Source organism: Siniperca chuatsi, linkage group LG8 (genome assembly GCF_020085105.1).
Source record: "Siniperca chuatsi isolate FFG_IHB_CAS linkage group LG8, ASM2008510v1, whole genome shotgun sequence".
In the NCBI taxonomy this organism is placed as follows: Eukaryota; Metazoa; Chordata; class Actinopteri; order Centrarchiformes; family Sinipercidae; genus Siniperca; species Siniperca chuatsi.
In genome coordinates, this window is record NC_058049.1 from 18,281,627 (window position 1) to 18,308,375 (window position 26,749).

Here is a 26,749-nt window from a genome sequence, read left to right on the forward strand (position 1 = left end):
GGCCTGTAGCTTTGATCATGAATATTACAATTACAATTTTAGTCATTTATTCCTAATGTCCTAGGTGGTAACGACAGAGTGGTTAAGACACGGTTTAGGTTAAGATAAGAGAAAGTTGGTAAAATAATAATTAAGTCAGTGATGGGACTCGAGATGGGATGCAAACCCTGGATAATGGTGTTGACGCCAGATGTTCAAATGTCCGGCCACAAAAGCTTTAATTAGGAACAATTTGAAACTAAACGACGAAAGAGAGACCTTGTTTCTGGCGAGAGAAATTGCTGGGGAGTTTTTCATTGTAATTTCGGGATGCTTTCTTTGAGCACTAGGAAACTACATTCCCTTTACCTGCAGCACAGTATATTGAGGTGGCAGTAGAAGCTTTAGTAGTGGATTAAAGTCCTTGAAAACTTGGCTTCTCATTAACAATAAGTATTCACGAGTTAATAAGCAACAAGGTGAAGAAACTCGTCAGGGCTGTGTAGGTGTGGTTCGATCAGATTTGATTGACAGTGACCAAGCAACCGACCAACTGGCATCAGATTCTAATGCTAAATCATGATTGGTGCACGGAGGTACGTGACGTCACATTTCCCGCACCTTAGCCCCGCCTACTGCAAATCAGTGAGAAGAGCACAGGGGAAGAAAACAAAACCCAAATCCTGAAATCTCTCACGTGAACGAACCAAAACGGCTATAACTTTGGCAGAAAACAGTGTGCTCGTGGAGGACCCACCATTCACAGTAAGAATCTGATTGAGAAAACACACTTTCAAATGTTTGGAAGTAAAACTAAAACCATTTCATCAGCTGCAAATAAACACTTTCTATGTGATTTAGGTGAACTCACACTTTAAACAGCTCCTCCACAAGTTCAGAAAACAGGGAGATATGTTACCTTTGTGAAGCCACGCTGACCTTTCATTTATTCATTTATGAGACTTTGTCAGAAAGTGGTTGATTCTGACTTTTCCCCCCATCACGTCTACATTACCAAAGATGTTTAACAAAAACATTGTTATGATGTAACTTTGGTTTAACAATGGTTTAATGTAGGCTGAGTTTATTAATGTCCATTTATTTCTGTGGTAAAAAGTGACTCAAGCACAATTTTGAGGCACTTGAACATGAGTATATTTCCATTTTGTGCTACTTTATACTTCTACTCAACTACATTTTAGAGGGAAATATTGTAATTTTTACTTCACTTTAATGTGTTATCATAGGTTAAGATACAACTCTATTGATCCTGGGGAAAAGTCACAACAAGCTACCCAGCTGTAAAATGAAATTTAGCTCCACCTTTATGAGCCGCATCATTAAAGTGATGAACACATTAATGCATCAATAAATTTAATACAATAATATATATTACACTGAACTGGGACATTGCACATAATGAGCACTTTTACATTCGGTACGTTAAGTATATCATGATGCTGATACTCTTGTACTTTTACTGAAGTAAAATCTTTAATGCAGGACTTTTACTTACAGAGAATTTCTACACTGGTATTGCTACTTTACAGCTGGACTTGGTTCTGATTGGCTCTCCTCATCATCACGTGACCCCTCTCAGCAGGTGTACTTCATTTGAACCCTGATGAAGACCCACTAAGGTCAAAACTAGTCTTTGTTCATTTGAATTAGAGGAGCTGCTGCTATCAGCTAATCAGGGTCCAGTGTTTGAATGCTCTGCTGCCTGATCCTCATTCGTGCCATTTTAACTATACTTGCACTAAACATGATCATTTAAAAAGTCATGACAACAAGAAGCTTGAACACAAACTCTCCACACATAAAGGTTGAGAAGTTCAGCAAACTTCAACAGTCAATAAACCAGGTGTCAGAATGGAAAAGCGCATTTATTTGATGAACAAGTGCTTGGTGTGATCATGAAAAGTGTCTCACACGAGCTTTCCGTTTCCATTGTTCAGAATAATCGAGTTACTACCAAGGCAAACATGAGCATACAGTTCCTTGTTTTGAGAAGTACCACACAAAGACATACAGTGCGACCTTTAATCAATAGAGAATAAGATCAACAGGAGTCACACTACAGAGGAGAAATAATACAGAGGGTGGGTATAGAAAAACTATTATTTGGAGACAAATACACCACATTTTCTTTACAATGGATTATATGTACATATTCAAAAAAATTTGAGCAAAACTAATGTTTTTTTTTTGAGAAAGCGTATACCAGTGAAATATGATCTGCCCTTGATAATTCTCAAAAGTTAATGTCTGCATATGTTTTATACAAAATAGATTTTCAAACAATATTTGGGTAGTGCAAATCTTTTTAGATTCAAGCTGGTTGATTACTTTCACAAACAGGTCGTGTGTGAAAAAGACTGACTCTTATCCTATTCACAGTATTACACAATTTGAAAAAAAGTGTTTAAAAAACCAAACAACGAAACCAAAACAAACGAACTGTACATTTGTCTTGTAGGAGCTACTTAGTTTACACTGACATACGTTGAATTTGTCTGTACTTGCTTTGGTCACCTTGTAGTCAAACAAAAAAATAGGCTTTTTTTGTGCAGTCTTGGTAGACTATTACTGACTAAGTGTATCTTTTCCTGAAAATCTGGCCTGCAGAGATAAAGTTAAATGTGAATCTCCTGTATGCAAATAGCTTATACTGGAACGGAAAAAAAAAAAAAGGAACCACATCTTATGTGATGGTGATAGATTATCTGTCGTTTCTATTGCATATTCAGTTGTCCTCAAAAATGTACAAGAACGTAAGCTAGGATACATTTTTGAGCAAGAGGCAAGTGTGCAATTTTATATATATTATATATAATATATATATATGTGTGTGTGTATACCTATACCTGTTTAAATGAACAGCAGCAGCAGCAGCAGCAGCGATTTGGATACACTGAATGTGAAAGTAACCCATGAGTAACCACTATGCAGTTAATGAAGGTGGTTTTAAACTATTCTGAATAAACCTCAGAAAGAAAAATAAAGTATCCTTTTTCTGAGCCTGGTTATGAATGACGACCGTGGCAGCACATTCCTGAAACTTTCCTAATCTGTCAAGTGAACTTTTTTTCCTAACAAAAAACTAAACACCATAAATCACAGAAGCAGACACATTTTGGGAATCCAAACTTAATGCTTTTGGTTCTTCAAGTCAGGACACAAACGACTAAACATGGACCACATACTGTGTGAATCAGACATCAAATTTGAACAACCTGAGCACGGTTCAAGATGTATAATTAGTGCTTTTATATTTGTTGGGATAGTTTAGCAACAGACCAACAGCAGAACAATTTGACATTTTCCATATTAAATGCACCTGTGAGGCCTTTGTAGTCGCTTGACATATTTCTCCAGTTATTTTAAACTGGCAGGACATCACCTCGTCAGGAGCATTTCTTTTAAACTAAATTAATTCCTCTTTAAGTTTCACATTCATGTCAAAAACCTGGATTATTTTGTGCTTTAAACACAAACATGTCAGGGTCATGAAACACACTGATGAACAAACTAAGCACATGAAAATGTTGCAGCACATTTCAAATTCCCACTTACACACAACACAGATAAAGGGACACTGACAGACCTACATTATTCTGTGTGATCAAACACACAACACTTTTGTGAGTGTTGCAAATACAGCTCAGTTATCACCCAATGATCTCAATCCAGTGGACTGAAGCGCAGACAATTCAGGACCTTTTTTAAAATCTATTTGTATACATTTATACGCTTAAATACTGAGACTTGTTTCCTCTTCTGATACAAACACTGACCCGCTTTCAGCATCACTGAAAACAGACAAAATGGGAGTTTGGCACTGAAATAGTTCCCAGAGAATAAAGGATTGATTTTTCCTGCCTCCCCAGTCAGTGACGCTGCACTTTCACTGTGACTCTGAGTCGACAGTGCTTTCAAACATTGGGGCTTGACCACCTAACAGACAAACAAACATGCAAATGTACTAAAGCCACATAGGCCCGGTTTACACCTGGGATTAACATGCATCTTGAGTGACCCGATCACAAATGGACAGCTCCAAGTATGGCAGTTCACACCTGGCATTATAATGCGTCTTGAGTGACCACTGACCGTATCGCACTTCCGCGCTCTACATCATTTCCGTTTGCAAAAACCAAATGCGTTGTTGTTTTTAACCTGAATTTGATGAATTTACTGTTTATCAGACCACAAATGAGACAAGAATTAGGTTGGAAAAATGATAAGACGCCGCCAGAGCGGAGTGTTTGAGGGCCGGGCCTCACTGATTACTGTACAAAAACACAATTTTATTCACAGATTTTGGTGCAACTGGATCATATTTTCTGGTTTTCCCTCTGAGGAGCAGAAGGGTTAAACAGAAGGGGTCAAAGGTTTTCAGCAGCTGTGGGAGGTTTAAAGGGTGATGAATCTGCCAATGCCTGATCCAAAGTGCTGTATACACAAGCTGTCTATCATACAAACCGTTCATTTTAAAAGGAATACTTTGCCATTTTGAGAAATCCTCTTCTTTACTTTCTTGTTGAGTTAGATGAGAAAACTGATGCCACTCTCACGTCTGTACGCTAAATATGAGGCTACAACCAGAAGCCAGTTAGCTTAGCGTTAAGGGACCAGTAACTTCCTGGAGTCTCCGCTGGTTGCCTGGCAACTGGTCCTGGCTACGAAATAGTCAGACACATGATCCCCGTAAAACACAGAATTGTTGTTCTAAAGTTTTTGTGTTCATTAAACAAACAAGATATGTGTATTGCTGAGCTGCAGAGGTGATAGTAAGCAGGTTGTGTTACCTTTAGCATGAGCCAGGCTAGCTTTTTACCCCCAGTTTCCAGTCTTTATGCTAAGCTAAGCTAACTGGCTACTGACTCCAGCTACATATTTAGCATACAGACATGCGAGTGGTATCAATCTTCTTCATCTAACTCTCGGCAAGAAAGCATGTTTCCCAAAATATTAAACTATTCCTTTAACAAATACAGCAAAGCAAAAATGCAAAGGCTTTCAATAATTAATCATGCAAATTAGATGCTAATTGAGAGCATGGATTTACTGTCAAAGAAGGATCATCAGTGGCAGAATCATGACTGCCTGTTTGTCGGTTTTACAAAACAGACTAAAAATAAATTAAGGGCTATTATCTTCCAACCAGTTTGAGCCATGTTAGAACTTACAAATTAGTTTTCCTGATTAATTAAAAATGACAATCTTGCAAACACAATAAAATATGCCCCATCTTCTCTGATTGGTAGACGCAGGTATCTATCACATTCCATTATTAGACTATTGGGGCAGGAGTGGGGGCTAAAATAAACATTGGACTATTTCCTAACAGAAAAGGTTAACTTCCATCTAAAGTCCTATATTAAAGACTGGCACAGCATAACAGTCTTTCTTCAGTCTTTTAAAGCCTTTAGCAGGGTACAAAGTACTCGAATCGCACTTGGAGGAGTTGAGTGTGCGGGCTTTGAATATTCTTTCGTAATGATAAGGATCATTTCTACACACGGAGAATGGACTCAGCTGCCACTTCTAAAGCCATTGAAAAAAAAGGAAGACTTGCAACTGCATGTAACATAAAAAGTACAATCAACGTATGATGAAGGTAGACCACGATGGGTTAAAGAGAAGCATGCCTTGGACAGGTCGGAAGAAATGGCTAAGATGATATTTGAAGCTAAAAAGGCACATATTTTTTTCCCTTTTATAACAGATGTGTGTAAACCTGGAAGAGGTCGGCTTGTGGGAGAAATCATCCTTTGAATGGTGCACGTCGATCAACAATCCAACAGAATTGTTCAAACGTCCAAAGTATCAATTAAAGCAATGAAATATGCTTTTTAAATGACTGCAAAACAGTTTTTTTCCCATGTGACTGATAAACATTTTGTTACAACCTCCTATAAAAACTTAAACAGGAACATACAGTCTAAAAGCCTACTTAAGAGCATGTTATTAATTAAGCTTTGTTACCTTCCCAGGTAACGACGACCTGGAAAATTGTATAAACTGTTACAATTTGAAAATGTAGAAAATACTATCAGAACCTGTACATAGATATTTGTTTTATCTATTTTAGGTATCGTTCTGTATTTGAAGGTAAGAAACCTGAGACAACATGGATGGTTAGCCTACTTGTCTTTGTGATTATCTTTTATCTTACAAACACTTCCTACTTGTACAATACTTCTCAACAAAACGAAACCTCTGCCCTAGCTGTCTGGTTTCTACACTAACATCTCTAGTCTCTCCGCTCTCTCCCTCCAGACCCGTAAGCCACTACACAAAGTTGCATACTTGTTCCCAAAAACATCAGTCACTCCTCGCCTCGGATCCTCGGGTCCTTTTATCGTCGCTCCTCAGGGTGGGGGTGGGGGTGGGCGGGGTGTTGTGTGTGTGTGTGTGTGTGTGTGTGTGTGTGTGTGTGTGTGTGGGGGGGGTGATGATATGGTGGAATTTTAAGGCATTGTGTCTGTTACGGGCAAAGTCATCTCTGGTGGAAGAGGAGAGGTTTGACGCTCCCGGCCTTGAATTTTGGTAACTGGTTGCTGATGATCTCTGCCAACATCTCCGGGAACTCCACACTCAGAGATTTATTCACAAAGGTGTAGAAGCAGAAGCTGAGCAGTCCACCGACCATCTGCAGACACACAGAGGAGAGCGTATTAGTGGACAATTTACATAAAAACACACTCATTCAATGTTAAATGAAAAATCTATCTTGATACTGTTAAACCTTTTGTTAGAATGTGATATAACTGATGTACTGCTAGTGAGATGGTACATACTTTTCAACTACAACCATCATTTAGAACCTTTCATAAATTCCATCATATATGCAAAGGATCCCATTGGGCTATGCAAACATGTTTTAAATTATTGAGGTCAATGTGAAAGTGGATAATAATACAACATGGAAACCTGCGATGTGTAAGTTCAAACTTATCTTAGTGTGTAATGTCTGTGATCAAGAGTGGGAGTTTATTACTGTTACTTACTGGGCTACACCATATAAGTTAGTTGCAACGTAAAGTTAAGATGTAACTTAAAATGCACACCTCCACAGGAGCAGGTGTAAGTCATTCCCTATTATTTTACCAAAGGAATAATTTCTTTGATAGCTTTGATAGCTTATTATTATTATGATATGATAACGAGCAATGCTGATGTAGGAGGATGTATTTGTCTCTGTGTGCTGGATCTCTTTACCTCGTGCATGGAGTCGAGCAGCTTGGTGAGCTGATAGAAACGCTGCCAGTTCTGGCTGGAGTTCTCTTCGCGCTTCACGATGGCTTTCCCCAGCTCCTTAATGTACGACATCCGAATATCGTCGAACACCGCCTGGCTCTTCAAGCCGTCCTTTGGCACTGTGGGAGAGGGGAAACTAAAGGTCAGCCTCTGGGACAGAGATAAGGATAATGTACTGTACCAGAGGAGTTGTTCGTGCCAATACACACACATAAAACTTCCAGCTTTAAATTGCAAAAGGAGGATGGACGTTGTTTACATTTTAAATGATCATGTCCATGCTGTGAAGGGCTAAAACTGATTAATATACATTAGGTCATTTTCAGGATGCACTCCCAATAATATTTAGCAGCACAAAGCACTTGCAGGACACACACCTGCCAGCACACCTCGATGAGGGCTGTGTCGACTATAAGCTGTGTTTAAGTTAATGAGTTGGGAAAGTGCTGTGATGTTATGTTTTGTCCTGTGCATACATCAACATTATCTCTCAGCATCTGTGGACAGTATTGGATTGGAGTAATGGCTTCTGTAATGATTGCACAGCACCACGTTGGACATGTGATGGTGGAAGAAGGTGCGCGGGGTGGGTCAGCTGTCTGACCTGTGCTGAGCAACAGCAGGACCTTCATGCACAAATACTCGTCGTGGGAAACCTGCAGCCGGACAAACTCGCTGGAAATCTTCAGCATCTGCTCACACTGGTCGGTCATGTAGGGCAGCTTCATCCGCTCCCTGGTGGAATTAGGCAGAAATGGTTAAACAGCACATTCTTGTTTCTCCTTTAGTCATAGGTGATTTATGGGGCTGCTTGTGCAGTCTCAGTCAGGGAGATGAAGCAGCTCCCCGTAATATCTCTGCAGATTAAATGTTCAAGGTCTTGCAGCTAACAATTTGTGGATCCTATTTTAAATCATTCTTCCAGACATGAGATTCAGTCTATTAGTTTGTTAGAGTAGAAGGTTGAGAATGCATATTTCAGATGAGTGTCATCTCAGTGATGACACTGTGGGTGAAAAGTGGGGACAAACTTGTGCAAAAACTCTTGAGTTGCGCTTAGGAGTTGCTTTTTCATTCCTTAATTAGAGTCAGAGTAAACAGAAAATTAATTAAAACACCAGGGCCAGATTCTTGGCAATTATTTATGAAACCACCTTAAAAGTGAAATTGTCGAATACTATCAAACTGAGAAAGATTGGTTCAAGGCTGCCATAATCAAATGCAACAAGCTAAAAAAAAAAAAAAAAAAAAACAGACTGTAGTTTAATTTTGTTTGGAGGCTGACTGACAAATAGAGAACATAACATCATCAGATATTAATTATGATCAGATTAACTTTCAGCTTGTGATTATGAAGCAAAAGGCCTATTCCAGCCCTAAGCACGGTAGCTGTGCCGACTGCTCGCTACACTCAGAGCGCTGTTTACAAACAGAGTCTATAAGAAGGATGAAACACTGATTACTGATGACAGCTGACAGACGCTGTTTGATTCTCAGGAGATATGACACACACACACAGCGCAGAGCAGAGAGCTGCACTGATATGCATAAACAAACAGATGTATGTAGTTAATAATCCTAAAACACAAAATACTGACACATTAGTGTAGTACTACTTTTGTTAACAAATTAAATAACAAGGGTTAGACGTATATATAGACTGAAAATGGATTGATACATACTCGTTGATGACGAGGTCTGGTGCAAAGCAGAGCATGTTGCCATTGCACTGCTGGTAAGACCTCCAGCCCAGACCGAAAGACATGAGGAAGAGCCAGGAGCACTGCAGCAGAGTCATCTGGTCATCCAGGTGCAAGTTCCTGAAACCTGAGGGGAAGGACATGGAAAAACTTCTACCGACTTCCAATACAGTCACAATGTACGAGAGGGTCTGGTGGTGAAAGTGACAATGAGAGTCAAAGAGTAACCAAATAAAAATACAGTAAATAATTTAGATGTCCAGTAAAAATGTAATCTTAAGCAGGTGATACTATGTAACAAAAAATATCACATACATTTTGTAGAAGCAGATTCTGGTTGACACAACCACATTTTACCCAATTCTTTTAACTTATTTGTCCAAGTGAGCACCTTAATCAGATTTCACTCCAAATGTGCGTCTGCGTCATCTTAGCCCCAGATGGAGCAGATCGAGATACATGGCATTACAGAAAGAGAAGACCAATGGCAATATGGCATATCTGTGTTGAATGTTACGACAAAAAATAACTAGTAAAAAATAATGGACACTTTTCTTTTGAAACTTGTTGCAGCTGTAGATTAACCTCAATGTGTCACATCCTTCACTTTGCAAACTCACCAATATAAACTACATTCATCTCACCATACAAAGTCTACACCGACTGCAAAGGACGAATTTACACTACTAACCTGGCAGAGCCTTGGCCCACTTGACAGCAGAGATGACCTGTCGGCCACCCAGCCTGTTGAGGGTGGTCATGAGGCGGGTGGAGGTGTCAGGCAGGGTGCTGTCGTAGCCGGCGTAGATGGTGTCTGGCTCGATGGCCTTCAGCAGGGACAGCATGGTGGGAACGAGTTGAGGCATGCACTTGGGTACAAGGGATCGAGCCTCAAGTGGCGGAGAAGGAGTCAGCTCGGGCGGGTTGCTCGGCTGGACGCCTTTTAAGCGGTTCAACTTCTTGGTTTTGCGCGCTGCAGAAGATAAAACAGGGATGAACATGCAGGAAGAGTTAAGTGAAATATAGACAAAGGGTGAGGAGGAGACAGGAGCAACTAAACCAATTCAAGGAAAAACAGTTTTCCATTATCTGTGTGGTTAATATGTACCTTCCAGGTTCATGCCTGCCATTAGACACTTGCGGAAGCGGCAGGCCGGGCAGTTCTTCCTCCTGATCTTGTCTATTATGCAGTCGTTCCTCCCAGCACACAGGTAATTATGCTGCCCTGAAGTGCACAGAAGAGGAAGATTAATCTGTAATTTACCTTCATTGCTGTGGCAAAACACTCCAGGGAAAAAAACTAATTAGCTGTATCACAGTCCTTTACTTTGTAATGATCGTGCCTCCAACTTAAAATCATAATGCCTCCAGCATTTGAGCAAACTTAAGTGACACAGATTAGTGATGAATGACTATCACAGGCGATGAATACAATCAGTGAGGAAATAATGATGTCTTATAGCTTTGTACCTTCCACTGCTCTCTTAAAGAAGACCTTGCAGCTGCCACAGGTGAGAACGCCGTAGTGGCAGCCTGAAGCCTCGTCAGAGCACACCAGGCAGATTTTATGAGTCCCACTCTTTCCCTGTGCCGAGGATGTAGCGGTGACACCTTCCTGTCTGGAGATAGCACTGGAGGAAGAGGGTGGAGAAAGAGCAGAGAAATGTCAGGGGTGTTCGGTCTCTCTTAAAAGGTTCCCTATGGACTTTTTGACCTCTTGTAGCGCTATGGAGCTGTTTTTCTATGAGTAGGTCCCCATTTTGTTTGTCTTGTGCATACTATTGCACTGATCTACAGGTGGTGGTAATGCCAAGATATGCAGCAATGCGCCAGCAAAGGCAGAAAAGAAGAAAACTGCTTGCTAGTAAACATGGATGTAAACCATACGGATTTCAAGCTTTTAGGAAAAATCTGCTTTGTAAGTGTTTTATGAGGAAGGAAAAGCATTCATCATGTTTGTTAGACCTCAAGGATACACACAATGTGTTTTGGTGTTTAACACTGAATGTAAACATTACTTTTGTTTACAAGAAAATTCCACAGGGCACCTTTAACCATAAAAACATACTGTACATTTTACCAACAAAGACAAAACATTGACAATAATCTTGACTTGTCTGTGGAAAGTGTTGCATTAAAATGATTTTCACAAAAAGGCTGCAGAGACATTTTAGCCAAATCCATAAGACAAATACTGTATGTCTACAGTCTGCCATTTATACTGCCTACCTCTACTCCTGAAAGCATCCTCTCAGGTTTGAGAGTTCAGCTGTAGTTCATATTTACAACTCTGCACTAAAACTTTAAATAAACCAACTAACACAGATAGACTACACATACATATACTCCCATCAGAGTCAATGTGTTCCTTGTGCTTGTTTTTTTCTCAACTTTGCATTTGTTCCTTCCCATCATCAAGAGTGAAGAAAAGTGAGTCCATTGTGCCCGTTTGGGCCTTTAAGGCCTAAATTATCTGAAGATGTGTGGTCACATCCCAAATGCAGTGGTTGTCATAAAACAGCCATTCTTCCTTTGAGTGAACCACAAACGTTTCCAGACCCAGTCAACAGTGGTTAGAGATGCACTTTTTCAAAACTACCACTAGAGGACGTCAGACTTTGCAGCATCCATGTGCCAGAGGTCCACACCCCCTTTCTAACCCAGTGGCCACAGCAACAACAACGCCCACCATACTGAGAGGACATTGGGCCTGAGACGTGCAACAACTGTGTCTGTCTGTCCGTGTGTTCATAAGTCTGCCACCGCAATGAAAACAAACTTTATTTGAATAGAGCTGCTCTGAACTGTCACTGCACACTAACACACTTATGCAGATTTGAGCCAGGGAGCCAAGTGCACTCTTAGTTATACAACATGAGGGTATTAGCATGAAAGCAGGCCAGGGCCCAGCAGTCAGTGGGCGTAGCAGGATGGGAAAACCTGAGTGAAACATCAAAGCATCAAGCCCAGAAGCATTCAGCAGCCGGATAAAACAAACCCATCAGGGAGAGACCTCAGAGGAGACTGTCTAGCCATGATAGGGCTGAGAGCTTTCTGAGCACCAATGAAAACACACTGTGGTCAATAAGTCCATGTACCTCTTCAATACAACTGTGTGCTGATAGTTTGTGGGCTTTTATTTCCTGAGTGTCTTTGACTGCACTCTGCATTGTTTCGTACAGCTGAAATTCAAACCGCGGAGTGTTTACCTTCAAATCTTTTGATTACACCACAAAGTGGGGTGCTCACTGAACAGCACCCTCCTGGTCCAGCTGTGAGAGTTGGTTCAGTTTGGTAGATACAGCCAAGATGTTTCATACAGAAGCAATAAACAAAATCACACCCCATATTGTGTGCACAATTTATCATTGTTTGAAATGGACAACCTGATCAAAATTAACATTAGAAATATTTATACAGTGGTGTGAAAATGTGTTTGCCCCCTTCCTGATTTCATATTTTTTGTTTGTCACACTTAAATGTTTTAGATCATCAAACAAATTTAAATATTAGTCAAAGATAAGACAAGTAAACACAAAAAGCAGTTTTTAAATGAAGGTTGTTATTAAGGGAAAACAAAATCCAAACCTACATGGCCCTGTGTGAAATAGTGATTGCCCCCTTAACCTAATAACTGGTTGGGCCACCCTTAGCAGCAACAACTGCGATCAAGCGTTTGCGATAACTTGCAATGAGTCTTTTACAGCGCTGTGGAGGAATTTTGGCCCACTCATCTTTGCAGAATTGTAATAATTCAGCCACATTGGAGGGTTTTCGAGCATGAACTGCCTTTTTAAGTTTTGTTCTTGGACTTCCACCAGTGTCGTCTTTGGTCCTGCAACAGTTTTGTTAGGATCAATTCGCCACAGAATCATAAATAATGAAAATGTTCACCAAGAAATCTAAAATTCATAAATAAAGTTGCACCATGGTATGTATGATTAATGAAACAAGTAAGAAAGAAGTTTAAAAGCATTTTTACTGCTATATTACTTTATGGGTAGTGCCATAAAGTAATATTAAACCTTATTGAGTATTGAAGTATTAGTATTCCAGTGGGACACTCAACAACCTACTGGACTTAAAGCTGCAATAATCATTATTTTTATATTAATAATGAATCAAATGGCTGTGTGTGTGAAAGAGGTTGCTAATTAGTGATAATCCAATAGTAAAATCGCCTGACTGTGCAGTTTTAGCATCTTTCAGCGCACTGTTTTGGTTTTACAGCCCATAACTTTATAATTTGGTCTGTCTCACAGATCTCATCAGCGTTTTCTGCAGCAACAGCCGGCAGCTGTTTACAGCAAAAAAGCTCTAAAAACCCACTGTACATGACCACCCAACACAAAACAGCAGACAGAGAAAGTTAACAACTAGCTGGTAAACATAGTGAATCATTTAGCAGCTAAAGAGCCAGATTTAGAGCCAGGAGTTAGTGCAGACTAGGGCTGCCCCCTAATCGTCGGGAAGCTGCCCGAATCGAATTTTGTCGGTCGAATCACTTGGATCATCTGAAGGGTCGTGGGGGGCTGAAACCGATCCCAGCTGACATTGGGTGAGAGGTGCACCGAGGACAGGTCGCCAGTCAATCATAGTAAATACTGGAGTAAATACAAACAGCAGTAGCCTGGATGAAGGGTCATATGATAAATACAATTCACACAAAAGCTGTGCTGCCTAGATGATGTAACCAGTATGCCATCTGTCTCACACACAGATTTATGCGGGGTTTCCTTAGCACACTGGTAAGAGAGCACGCACACACACACACAAACAAAATCCCCTCACGTCCCAAAAGGAGGGTGTGGTGACCAACAGGGCGGACGGAGGAGGCTTATGAGTCCAGAGCGATGATGATGATGATGATGATGATGATGATGTCAGAGGGTGTGGAAGGGTAACCAGTTTGTCCTTCACTGGTCCACTGGGATGGTGTCAGCAGGACAGCTTTACCAAAAGGATTTAAGCTACTGGGTCAAAGCCAATTACTGCAGCCGCTATATGTTTCCAACAACAAAGTAAGCCTGAAGTCAATGCTTTTCAGGATTTTCTCAAAACTCTATTTGGAATCAGTTGATGACATTTAACTATAAGAGAAGAGAAGTTACAAATCTGTTTTTGTGGATTGTCAGACAAACCAATCAATGCTGCATGGCACTGTGGGGAGACCGAATTTCCTCTTTCTGAAACCATCTGTTGAAGAGAGTGCTCGCCATCGACAGGAAGTTCTCGCATTCCCTCAGAGTTTACTATCGGCCAGAGCACAGCCGCAGCACAAAGGCAGAGACACCCCAAGATGGGCCTCGACTTCAACAAGAGCAGTGCTGAGAAAGTTAACCAGTCAGTAGAAGTGTGATCAATCAGCCTGGGTTTTAAATGATGCAAGCCACTTCATGTACTTACGGTAATGCCGGTGGCCCAGTGCCCTACTTAACAATTAATCATCCCCTTTTAGCCGTGAGTGTCATGAGTAGCTTGGCAGGCCCCTGCTCTATATACCTCAGCCTCTTTGTCAACTCAGACGATCAGCTGAGCTATATCACTGCAATGCCCAGCTATTTCTTTTGAGGTGTGACAGATCATTTTGTGCTTGTACATTTACTCCACATATTAGTTTACATCATCCTACTTGATCTACTTCAGGCCCAGCCACTACAAACAAGTCAGCTCGGAAGAAAATACGAACAATTATTTTGTTCAACTGGTTGTCTCTGGCTGACATGTGGCCTCCTAAATAAATAAAAATCTGTCTGGGTGGCTGCATGCTTAAAACCTGATTTCTGTATAATAATCATCACTGCTACTGATGTGGATCAACACTGGACAAACATCTCCTCATCTTCATCAAAACTGAGCGTGAAAAGGGGAGAGGAAGGGAAGAGCAGCAGGAAGTGCTCCTTCCCCCGAGGTAAAAGCCACCAAAATAGAAAGGGGAACTGGTCTGCACACTCTGAATCATTCTTGCATGCAGCAACAACACAGCTTCTGTGAGGGAGTGGACAGACTTGGTTTGATTGGCTAAAGACTGGGTTGGACTTTTCTAAAATATCTGCCTCGTGTGCCCTCGAAAGAATGTACATGACATTAGTTCGCTAAATATAAGCCATGCTGCCACAGAAAATTAATACAGTGGAGCTATAGTATCCTTGGGAGCAGTTTTACATTGACATCAAGTGTTTTTATGGCCACTGTTTTGGTTCATAATACAGGCCATAGAGATACAGATACTCTTACATGTCACTGCCTGCAAGGAGCGATTGTCTCCTCCTTTAAGCTGTATTGACAAACCCATTTTAATAACAGCTACATTTTGTAGCCCAGAGCAGCAGCTACTGCTTGGCTTTAAACACAAGAGGAGAAGACTAAACCTAACCCATGGCTGAGTGCAAGAAAAATAACCCCAAAGGATTTTAGTTTCCATGTTAGTTTCCATAATAGGAGTTAGTGACTGTGTTTAGGTGGGAGGCGGCTTCCTGGCCTGTAAAATGTATTGGAGGCTTGCTGCTGCCAATGTGTGCATAACCGTAATACCTCCTAGTAGATCCAACTAGGATGTGGGAGGAACCCACTCCCAAAGTTTGATTTTGCTGACTTGACAACTATACACAAAAGTAAGAAGAAAGGCACACACAGACTTAACTATATCTTCTTAACCTCAATATGGGGTATTTCTATAAGCCTATTCAGTGTCAAAACACAACAAAAACTAAATACAAAAAAATCAAAACTGTGGTTACAGGGGAATGCGGTAATAACGCGAAAGCGACTGGAATGGCTGGCATTTGATCTGGTGCGCTCACTCTGCGCCAGCTGTGGGCAGGCGGGAGGGAAAGTAGGTCAGGAGAGTGAGAGCTTCACGGCAGCGCTCTGTGGTCTGACTGCCTGCCTGCCACAGCACTCATGACACACCCACATGCACACAGATGCAGACACCTACACACTCATGCATAATACACACACGAGCAAAATCATAAAAGGTGATTTACAGCAGCTGAAAGCTTCTGCTGACAGTCAAGGTCTCAGCCCATGGTTGCAGGAAGCAAAAATAGTATACGAAGAGAGACAGAGGACGGGCGTGTGAGGAAGAGAGGTGAGGGGTGTGCCAGAGCAAGACTGTGCACTGAATAGCGATTATGACCAAAGATTAAGATTAAAACTGAGAGCTCAGACTATTCATACACTAAATATAAGCTTTATATAAATACATAGCTATATATAAATTGACTTAAGACCATAAACTACTCATGTATCAAACCAGGAACCAAAGTGCAGCTGATACATCTGACAGCTGTTACAGACACCACTTTTACTTCAGTCGTAGGCCCCCAATCAAGGCCTATCACTCTGGTAACTGCAATGGTTTGCTAAGGCTCTATATTATAAGCTGAGACAGAATAAATACCCAGCTCTACTACTGAGCTTAGCCTGTCATGAAGAAACTCACACATTCAACAAGTTGTTACAAAGTCCTGCAGGCACTGCAGCTGTCCCTGAGGGAAGGATTCATGCCAACATTTCATCAATACAATGCATTAACAAGAGTACTGTCAACGAAGTTTACACAGATAGTTATGTAATATTGCATCTAAAGTATGTTAAGTTGTTTATCTTATGCAGGATTCGAGGAAACCAAGATGATGAGATTTGCTGTGACAGAAGTAAGGAAACTTTAACTATATTATTTTCAAGTGGTTTTCTTCCTAAGCTTTAGGGCACTTTCACACCTACCTCGTTTGGTCCAGACTTTCTGACTTTTCAGTTTGATCAGAATCAAAATTACAGGTGTGAGACCTCACCCGGACTACGGTCCAGACCAAACAGCCGAACCTTGGTCCGACAAAAAGAGGTGGTCTCAATCTGGATCAAATTGAACCATGGTTCGGCTCGTTTCTAGCGTGAAACGCCAGGAATGAAAAAAACAACGCAAAATGAACAAAACAAAATGAGACGCGGTAGCACACGTGAAGAGGAGACCAAATTATGAATTATAATAATTATTATTGCAGCAGCAAAATGAACCTGTTCATTAATACATAATGTGAAAAGGCCTTTACTCAGCAGTGAGTCATAGCAGTTTTCCAAAGTTGATTCAATATTCCCACATGTGAAATTCTTTGGAATTTTACCACCTTAGTGAAGACACTGTCGTATGTGCTCTTCAACTTGCCCAGGCACCGCTTCATTCAGCCCAGGTCGGAATGCACGGCGGGCTCCGAGCCAGCAAGCCAGAGTTGCTGCTTAACTCGGTCTATCGGTCAGTTACTATGACGGCTGCAACTAACAAACATTTTCATCATTGATTAATTTGCCCATTATTTTGTCATTGAATCAATGAATTGTTTGGTCCTTAAAATGTCAGAAAATCACAATTTCTTTTCATCAATTTCATCAAATTTGTTTGTTTTGTCCCATCAACAGTCTAAAACCCAAATTCAGTTTACAATTACATAAGATAAGGAAAAGCAGAAAATACTCACATTTAAAAAGCTAAAACTAGGCAAAGTTGATAAAAGTAGCTGCTGATTAATTTTCTGTTGATCATTTAATCAACTACTTGTTTCAGCTAGCGTTGAACAATGTGGGGAAATAATCAAATTGTGATTTTTTAGACCAATATTCAGTAAGTGATTTTTATAAGATAAGTTACTTATCTTCTGTATTATTCACTATACACAAGCAATAAATCATTCTATAGTATAACCAACACAACATTGGATACAGTCAACATATAAACCGCTCTTTCATGTAGGCCAGGCCTACATATTATAGTGAAATGAGATTAATTGATATGAATCTTTATTTAGCTATTGAATTGTAAACACCTTCAATCACAGTAGAATATTGATAACGTCAAGCCGTGTAAACATAATATAATCATTATGACTAAAATCTGAAAAACAGCAAAGCACTGCAGAACAACAGACCTGGTGTGAAAATTAATATATGAAAAATAAATTAGTCTTACTGATCTCCAGTCAGTTACATTAACAAATCACACAAACTAAAGTGCACACTGACTATGGCTCTGCCACTCTAAACATATTTTGGTAACTCAAAGCTTTGTTGTAAATATGTAATATGTAAACATGTGGATTGCACTTGCATCATATCTTTCGCTATGCACTCTGCTATTGCCTGGGTAATTTCACAGTGATGTTTTGAATCTCGTTCATAAGGAGTTATGCTCTCGAACATTTTGGTCAGTGATACCTGCCAGGTGGTAGTCGGCCTACTTGTCACACTGGTAGTCGGGTTCTTAGCCATGCAATCGTCATACACGGCCTTGTGATGGTGGAACGAAAACCTTTGTTTTTTTGTTTGTTTATTTTTTAAATCGCAGCTTTAGTTTCAGCTCTAGTTAATTTTCAGCAGAGAATGAATGGTTACATCTGATTAATAAATAGAAAAACTGAACTAAAGTTATGAATCTCCATTGAAATGACTTCAGTGAAAGCCTGAATGAATGACCTATTTGTGTGAAAACCTGAACCATATATTACTCACAAACATGCACATAAAGAGAACACTAGATGCTGAACAATACTGGTTTGTCTGAATGTGAGATGTGAGAACAGCTCTATTCAGTGAGCCAGTTTTATTACTCCTGCAAACGTTTCTCCATTACACACAATCGAGTCAAAAGTCTCCAAGAAATTCCAGTAACCTACACAGGGCTCCAGACTAACTTTTTACATTGGTGGCCTAACGGTGCACCTAATTTTTTCCATTTAGGTGCACCAGCACATAACTGACTTTAGGCGCACCCAATAACACATTTTAAATGCTACCTTTTTTGTCAGTTCCCATACAGATTAGCAATTTCTTAACACATTATGTAAATGGTTGTAAACAGGAATAAAATGTGCAGATAAATGTTTTTAAGGAATTACATTTAGTAAAAGGCAGCTCTTCTTTGGCTATATTATAAGCAGTGTTTCATTTTATTATCATTTCTGACTCCTTACTGCTTCGGTTTGCCACTGTCTAGCACTGAAATGCCGCGGGGAGGGGGGCTGCTCTGCTGGCCATGCGCCTGTCACGGCACAGGACATGTTTCTTAGAGACAGGCTGCAGAAAATACATTTCGGGTTACCGGGTTTCGTTACCTATCTCTACTGCACACCCAGTTGGTGTTTGTTAAAAAATATTTTTATACTTAAAAAATTTAAAAAATAAATTAAAAAAACTTTCAGTCGCAACCAATGAAAATGTTTAGTCGCACCCTGGAGCCCTGCTACAGTGTGCATTATAAATTACGTTTTTATAGATCATATGGTCCACAACATTTATTTTGTCAAAGAGCCCTAAGGAACAAAATGGGGCACAGGCTAAAGTCAGCAGCAGGATATATGGCTAAGTCATTACATCTGACCCACATATTGAACTCCCCTCTACGGGCTGGACCAATCATAGGCAAGGGAGAAAATACCACTAAAAACAAAGGTTACATAACACAGGCCTACTAAATGAGCTGTGATTATCTACCAGAGGAATAATGTTTCTGCATTTGTTCTCCATTCATTGCAGGTATTTCCTTTCAGTGCAACTCAATCAGGTCATGCCACATCAAAACCAGTTGTCATACCATGAGGGTGTGTATTTCCCAAAATAGGAACCAAGTGGCGCATTTCTCAAGGTGAAGCATTCTTCATTGTGTGAGAACCGGTTGTTTGTGAGTCAGATCGTAAAACTGAGTCAGATTGTAAAACTGTGATGCATCAAATAAACAGACATGTTATGGAAAGCACTGGTGAGAGAACTGGTTTTAGAAAAAAAAAAAAGAAAGAAAGAAGCAAACTGTGGGGGTACGGCAGGTCAGGTACTCCGTGCCATGAGCCTCAGCAGGAAGCAGCAGCAGCACCATTGCGTGAGGAGCTGGAGACCTGATGCCAACCACGTGACAACCAGAGCCACCACAGCCCAGCATTCAACTACCGTAAAGCCACCATGTCACACAGGTTGAGGCGAACAGGCTCTGCACAAAAACAAACTCCTGCTCACTAGAGAGACACACACAGAGAAATGCTAAACTTAGACACAGACAAGCTAATACCCACATAAAATTATCTGGGCTCAAATCACATGCACAAACATAATCCTTTGTTTAAACACACGCACACATACACACCTCTAAAGAACACAAAGACAAGGCAATTAAAGCCACATGTGAAAGAAGATGAGGTGCATCTCATGTCTGTCGTGAAGATGGTACCAATCATCATTTGCACAATCAATAAAAACACAGTCACAGCTGTGCCCTTGTTGACATGATGCACTTCTGCGTGCCAATCTTTGAGATGATCACTCCTTGTCAGATACTGTGAAGCAGACAGGCGTGACTGCAAACAAAACATCCTCTAAGACGTGCAACTCTGTCACACCACTGTTGTTGAAGAATTTCTATAGAGCCACTTCATGACTGGATCAGACGGTCACAGCTGAGCCCATAAAACTACAGGGCAGCAAAGTAATAACTGTACAAAAGACACTTTGTGAGGCCGCGTGGAGTCCAAATACTGTGACTTGATACTCACAGATATTAAGATTCAGCAAAATCACGTGAGTAAATCAGTGGAACAAGAAGCCTTTTCACTTTTCTCTACTACAGAATTTCCTTCTTAATGTACAAACCTGACCATTCTGTAAAGGCCACAATTCATTCATCCCTATTGTTGAATTAACTGTCTCCGCTGCAAATTGGGGACAGATCTGCTTCAAGTGAAAACAGCGTACATCTCAGGTTTATTTTTGGCATAATGCAACTGGAGGATCAAAGAGATCTGCCCAAAACGACCTTATGAACCCCCATTGAGTGGATACTTCCATGAGAGGCTGAGCAGAGCCAACATGCCGTTAAACTGAAAAGTAAAAGACATACTAAGAATAAAAAAAAAAAAAATAATAAAAACTATCTGGTTTAGAAGGAAAACACAATGGAATTGGCAAATGCCATAAACACACATACTGATGCTCAGGCTTGTCCAGTCTGGGAGAAAAATAATTAAATGTCTGGATAAAAGTGGAATTCCCCTGTTTTTTTTAAACAGCACATCCTTTCTCCAGATCTTGGTGCTTATTGCTGCAGCCACATCCTGTAGAGTTCATGAGCCTGTCTCACAAAGCAAGTGGGTTAACTAACTAACTTAGGGGTCAAACCAGGATTTTTTGTCTCAGGACAATGGCTTGATTTTAATATGAAGCTCCATTGGCATGGTAACCAACACCGCAAACCAAACCTGCAAGGAGCAGTTTTGTTCAGGCTTATCAAGACGTATAAAATGTCCACCTCCTTATCCATCAACTGTGAGGGAAAAATAGAGTTACCATTCTGACACAATCACAAAAATGGATAAAAATATCACTCCCATTATATCAGATATACCTTTTTTCTTTTTATAGAAGCTATGGTGCTGTGTGTTCTGATTTGCGTCATGTAATGTAATGTGAGTAAAGTCATGTTGGAAAAGTTCAATAAAGAGATTTAAAAATAAATGTCAGAAATACAGTAGGTACAGAGGTTTGTAGCCCACAATGTGTTTTACTGTGGCTATAAAACAGGACTTTAAAGAATAGCAGGTAGCTATAGATGCTTCTATCAGTAATATATTACATTTACTGAATATTGCTGTATATTAATTGTGCTGAAGTTATTGTATAATATAACTGACAGTGCAGCTCAGGTGCACAAGGCCACTTGATGAAATCTGTAATCTTTATATGAACTACAACTGAGATGATAGTGTAAATAAAAGGTTTTCCCACTGTGCCCTAACAAAGTGCACCAATTAGCCTTTTAATTTAAATAAGGAAGTGAATCTTCACACTGACTACAGCACTGTAATATCCATATCTCATATCACATACACATTTCTACCATTTCCTGTACTCTGTCAATCCAGTCTACTTAGCATGTGAGAAATGCAGAGCCCTACAAATAATTCAGCACAAATGTATAGATGACTCCTTCCGGCATTTGACAACTGTGTCATTTTCTACTACTTCTATCTTTTTCTTCTATTCTAGTCATTATAAAGTATATCTTTTACTTTGTTTACTGCAGTGTCCCGATTTTCCCACAGGGATCAATAACTTCATCATGTATTAAATATCCTGTGCTTTATCTGATGATGATGCATGTGACTGAGTGAAACTGGAAAATCCTGGACCAACGCCACCAGCTGAAAACCAGATTTGTGAGAGTGGTTATCCAGAATCGCCAGTATTTCATTTGTGAAACCAGATAACAGAGCATGCCTCAGTTGAACTATAAACAACGCAGAAAAACTAACAATTATTTTCAGCACTGATTAATAATCCATTACAAGTTACTAAAGCCCAAGTAATATCTTTAAATTAGGGGCTAACCAAGACATTTTTAAATAGGTTGGTCTCAGATATATGAAGCCCTCTCTCTTATCCTTTGTTTACTGCACTCAGGTTACATGAGCTGTCAAAGACACCACAATTACAACACTGAAACCATTTCCTAACACACAAGGTAATAAACATATGAACCATAAAGCGGCATTAAACAATCAGCAGCCAGCAGTTTTAATTAATATCTACCCTGTTAGAAAGCATCAGTGAGCCAAAAACCTCTTCAGATTGACATTTCAGTGACATTTCTCAGGTGATTTTAAACAGTATTATGTTCATGATGAGGATAAAGCTGTCCAACTTGTGCCCAAATTACTCCTCTATTCATGAATACTAAACACTACAGTGGAAACCGCTTATAGCGATCACGGTTACAATGATCAACCGCTTATATGGATCAAAAAGCTTGGGACTAAATCATTCCTATGTGAATGCTGTGTAAATAATTTGCTTATAGTAATCCATCAGCACGCTTACAGTGTTCATTTTGGATAAAAAGAGCACAATACTGTTTTAGGCTATAGACTAATTACAATTTGAACTACAGTAAGCTATATTTTATATAAAGTACTGTAATGTATTACTGTATAGTGTATTTGAACTATACACAATAATTAAATTTGTACAGTAATTTGAAAAGCGTTTGAAACAGCTGTACTGTATTTTGAAACAGTCAATAAAATTCAGTAAATAGCGAAGCTATCCATTTCATTACTTTATATACATGTAATAAACACACAAATGTCAATTACATGGTAATCTGCAAAAAGGTTTGGTTATAATAATCATCCACTTATAGTGATCACTTTAAGAGTGATCGTGTCTGTCCTGTCTGTAAAAAACCCCCCAAACAAACAAACAAAAAAAAACACTGCAAGGACTCGATACAAAATACATACAAAAACTATTCAAGAAAAGCTGTGATGCAGGATATATTTTTCTTAATATAGTGCTTTTCAGCTGCCTATCATAAGTCAACTAAATTGGATTGCTTTACTAATTGTAATACAAGCCTTCTTCAGGCAAAATGTGCACTGTGCAGCTGTATTATGGGAAAATATATATCAGAAAATATCAGCATCGGTTACCCAAATTGTCATTGATTAATTAATATTCTGCTGATCAACTAATTGATAAAATTACTAATTTCAGCACAAGGATTTTAGAATTTGTGTGCATGAAGCTCGTGACCAGGCTTATTTCAAATATTCTGGAGGACACAGCTCTGTTGCAAAGATGAGGACTAGCACGTCTGCTCTTTGAGCAAAGAACATCAGATGTCTGGTAATGCAAAGGAGGATAAAATAAGACATAACTGGGATCACCACATAAATATATAAGCTCAAGTTAGTAAGACTAAAAGGAAAGGTGAGGTCAGACCACACAGCCGAGTGGTCTGCCTACATTTCTTACCTGGCAAAGCTGGTGGGGTAAGAGTGAGAACTTGAGAAAGCCTCACTGGGCCTGTGCATTGCCAAGTTGTCCCCAACACCCTGGCCTCTGTTCCAGGGCCCACCAATGGTCGTTAATGGGAGATACAGGTTGGACACTGGCTTCTGATCGTTCTGCTGCTGAGTTTCATTGCTGCTGGGGTTGACTCCAAAGTGGAAGCTTTGTCCTCCTGAAGTGCTGACCCCACAGATGGAGATGGGGTTAGAGTTGGACATGTCTGTGGAGGACGTGCCACTCAATTGGCAATGACTCTGGCCTGCAGACGTCTTCTCCTGTTTGATCACACCTTGGGTGCAGAGCTGAATGAAGCCAGCATCTTTTTCTTTCTTCACCAATGTAGACATAGTGGTTGTAGGGGTTAAGGAGGTAGTGGTGGATATGCTAGGGCTGGACTGATCTGGACTTGTCATATTGCTGCCATTGAGAGCCACAGAGACTGCCTCACTGCCGTTAATGCTCTCAACCATGGAGGGCTTTATGTCCCTGTCTGAGCTAACATCCCCAAGCAGAGACTCGTCTGCCAGAGAGGACAGGAAGGCATCATCCCCTAAATAAATATCTGAGGGGGACCCAGTGAGCTCAAAGTCTTGGAGCAGGTCCAGAGTGTTGTCACTGAACAATTTCTGGTTCACGTCCACATCTTTCCCAGTGTGCTCAAAGGCACGATCGAGGTCAATGGGGTCCTGGTCTCCTTTATCCATGGAGAAATCCTCTGTTTTCATGTGAAAGAAGTTAGGATGTGATCCTCCAATAAGTGAATCCATGGAGGACTGTGTAATGTCTGCTATACTGGCCTCCAACTGGGCCAAATTTTCCCTCAAGGTTTGACGGCCAAACGTAGTGGAAGTCTGTGTCTGGACAAACTGCTGCTGAGGCCTCTGATCTTTGGTCAGGCCCCTGGGCTCTGGGTCTTCCAACAAGGGGCCTACAATGGCAGTGATAGAGGTGGAGGTGAGCTCCTCTGGAAGGGGGCTATTGCTGAGGCCGTTAGGCACCTGTCCTGGCTGCATCAACGGGCTGGATGGTAGAATGACAGGGGTGGCAGAGGTGACGGACATGGCACTGTGAGGAGCCACTTTCAACAGACCTCCCTCCTCAGGGCTTTCTGTGTAGACCAATTTGCTTAAATGGTCATCTCTTCTATATGTTATCTTCTTCACTCCTCCTTCATCCATCTTTTTGTTTTGGGGGAGAAACAGACAGAGAGCGTTAACAGACAGGGCTAAATAGCAACCACACACACTACACGGGGGTTATCAGACGTGCTGAACAGCTATTGCCGCTTTATTGCGATGCCATTTAAAATGGTTTCAGGTTGTGCACATGCAGAAAGCTAGTAGCGAACGTTAGGTCAATATAAGACTGGGGAAAGTTGCCAAACATGCCCCCCTGCGCGCCCTTGACAGCTAACAAAGTTAAAGAAAGCTAACGCAGTTAGCTATTCCAATTAGCAAAGTGTTCACATGACCGCATTGAAAGCCACTATACACTATACCTAAAGTAAACATACATAACACGGGTTCAAACACAAATCACACACAGAGAGCCGTAAACTCTACCCAAATATAAGATATGTTAATTTTAGCTCACTGCTAACTGTTGGCATGCTAGGTAGCAATGTGGCTAACAGTTAAAGTGGCTACGTGCCCGCATTTCGGTCCAATGTCGTTGACAGTAATGTTAGCCTGCTAGCCAACATAGTTAAATGTTCTACATTGCTGTATTTGTCTTCAGCTAACATTTATATCAAGTCAAATCTGAATAAAAGCTCATATTTACCCTTGAAATGACTGATCGTAGGTATGTGTCCACAGGTCGTCTGTCAACATTGTTTTGGTTGAAAGTGGCAGTCAACAACACGCAACACTGACTCAATGTTTGTAAATGTTACTCTTCACGCGTCGTATCCTACCTACATGGCTTGATAAAACGACTGAAACACGCCAAGCTGAGTGTGTTTAATGAGTTTTCAGTCTTGCAGTTCGACCTAGCTGTACACTGCCATGCAAACTGCGTTTAACTGGCTGAGCTACGGTGATTCGCAGCTAGCCATTAGGAAAGTAGGCGCTAACCTCCAGGAAAAACATACAAAATGGAGAACTGAGCAAGCCAGGCCCATGGCAGACCCGTTTCCAACATGCAGCGCGACCTGCTGGCCGTGCCGGGTAACTGCAGCTTGTTATGTGCTGGAGTTCAAGCTCAAACTCTCAGAAGTAGTATCAGCTTTATTGGTCAAGTTTGTGTACACATACAAGGAATTTGACTCCGGTTTTAAGTTGCTCTCAATGTACTTACACACAGAACAATATACAGGAAGATAGAAATAGACATACAGCTAAAAACGAGGACAACAAAGTTTAAAAAAGATCAAAAATAAACATAGAACTATTATGTACATACAAGTGGGTGAAAAAATAAGTGTATATGTATGCATGTATATAAAAAGCAATAATGACCAACAACATACAGTGTATATATACAAATACTCTCTTTGAGGATTTTAAATAAAATCTGAGGACAATTAATCAACCGAATACAAAGCAATAATTACAGTACGACATGCTACATATTCACATTTCCTTGGCAAAAATGTATTCCAGTGCAATTTTGTAATGCTATCTTAGTGCATGAACACATAGTGCTCATCAAAAACGTCAGCATTTGTCTCCTCTTACATGATTGTTCATTCAGCTGCCCGGCGTGGGGGCTCCACTGTCTTGCAGCTGTTAATGGAGCTTTTGACAAAAAGAGGCAGGCAGGCAGACAGACATCTGAGGCAGAGGACAGCGAGAGAAAATTATGAATGGACACTGTAGTTATCCAAAATGTGCTGATGATGATCTGTGGGCTGGGCAGTGGAACTGAAGGTGGTTTCTATTTCTAGCTGTGAAAAAGACCAAAAGAAGTCACCTATAGATCTGCCACGTCAAAAAGACAAATAAATTATGATTAAATCACAAGATGATCGTTCA

The 26,749-nt window shown here is 40.4% G+C and overlaps 1 protein-coding gene and 1 long non-coding RNA gene across 2 annotated transcripts; one reads left to right on the plus strand and one right to left on the minus strand.

Moving 5' to 3' along the window:
• LOC122880071 lies at positions 1-5,783 on the plus strand. The gene is made up of 2 exons (XR_006378826.1): positions 1-744; positions 1,530-5,783. It is a non-coding gene; the product is annotated as an uncharacterized LOC122880071 (long non-coding RNA).
• On the minus strand, positions 1,847-25,867 carry nr3c1 (nuclear receptor subfamily 3, group C, member 1 (glucocorticoid receptor)). The gene is made up of 9 exons (XM_044204820.1): positions 25,557-25,867; positions 23,739-24,952; positions 10,416-10,576; positions 10,054-10,170; positions 9,637-9,918; positions 8,928-9,072; positions 7,850-7,980; positions 7,207-7,364; positions 1,847-6,637 (listed from the first exon to the last, which is right to left on the minus strand). The coding sequence occupies exons 2-9, from the start codon at positions 24,950-24,952 to the stop codon at positions 6,485-6,487; spliced, it is 2,361 nt and encodes a 786-aa protein (XP_044060755.1). The 5' UTR covers positions 25,557-25,867; the 3' UTR covers positions 1,847-6,484.
• Positions 25,868-26,749: the final 882 nt, after the last annotated feature.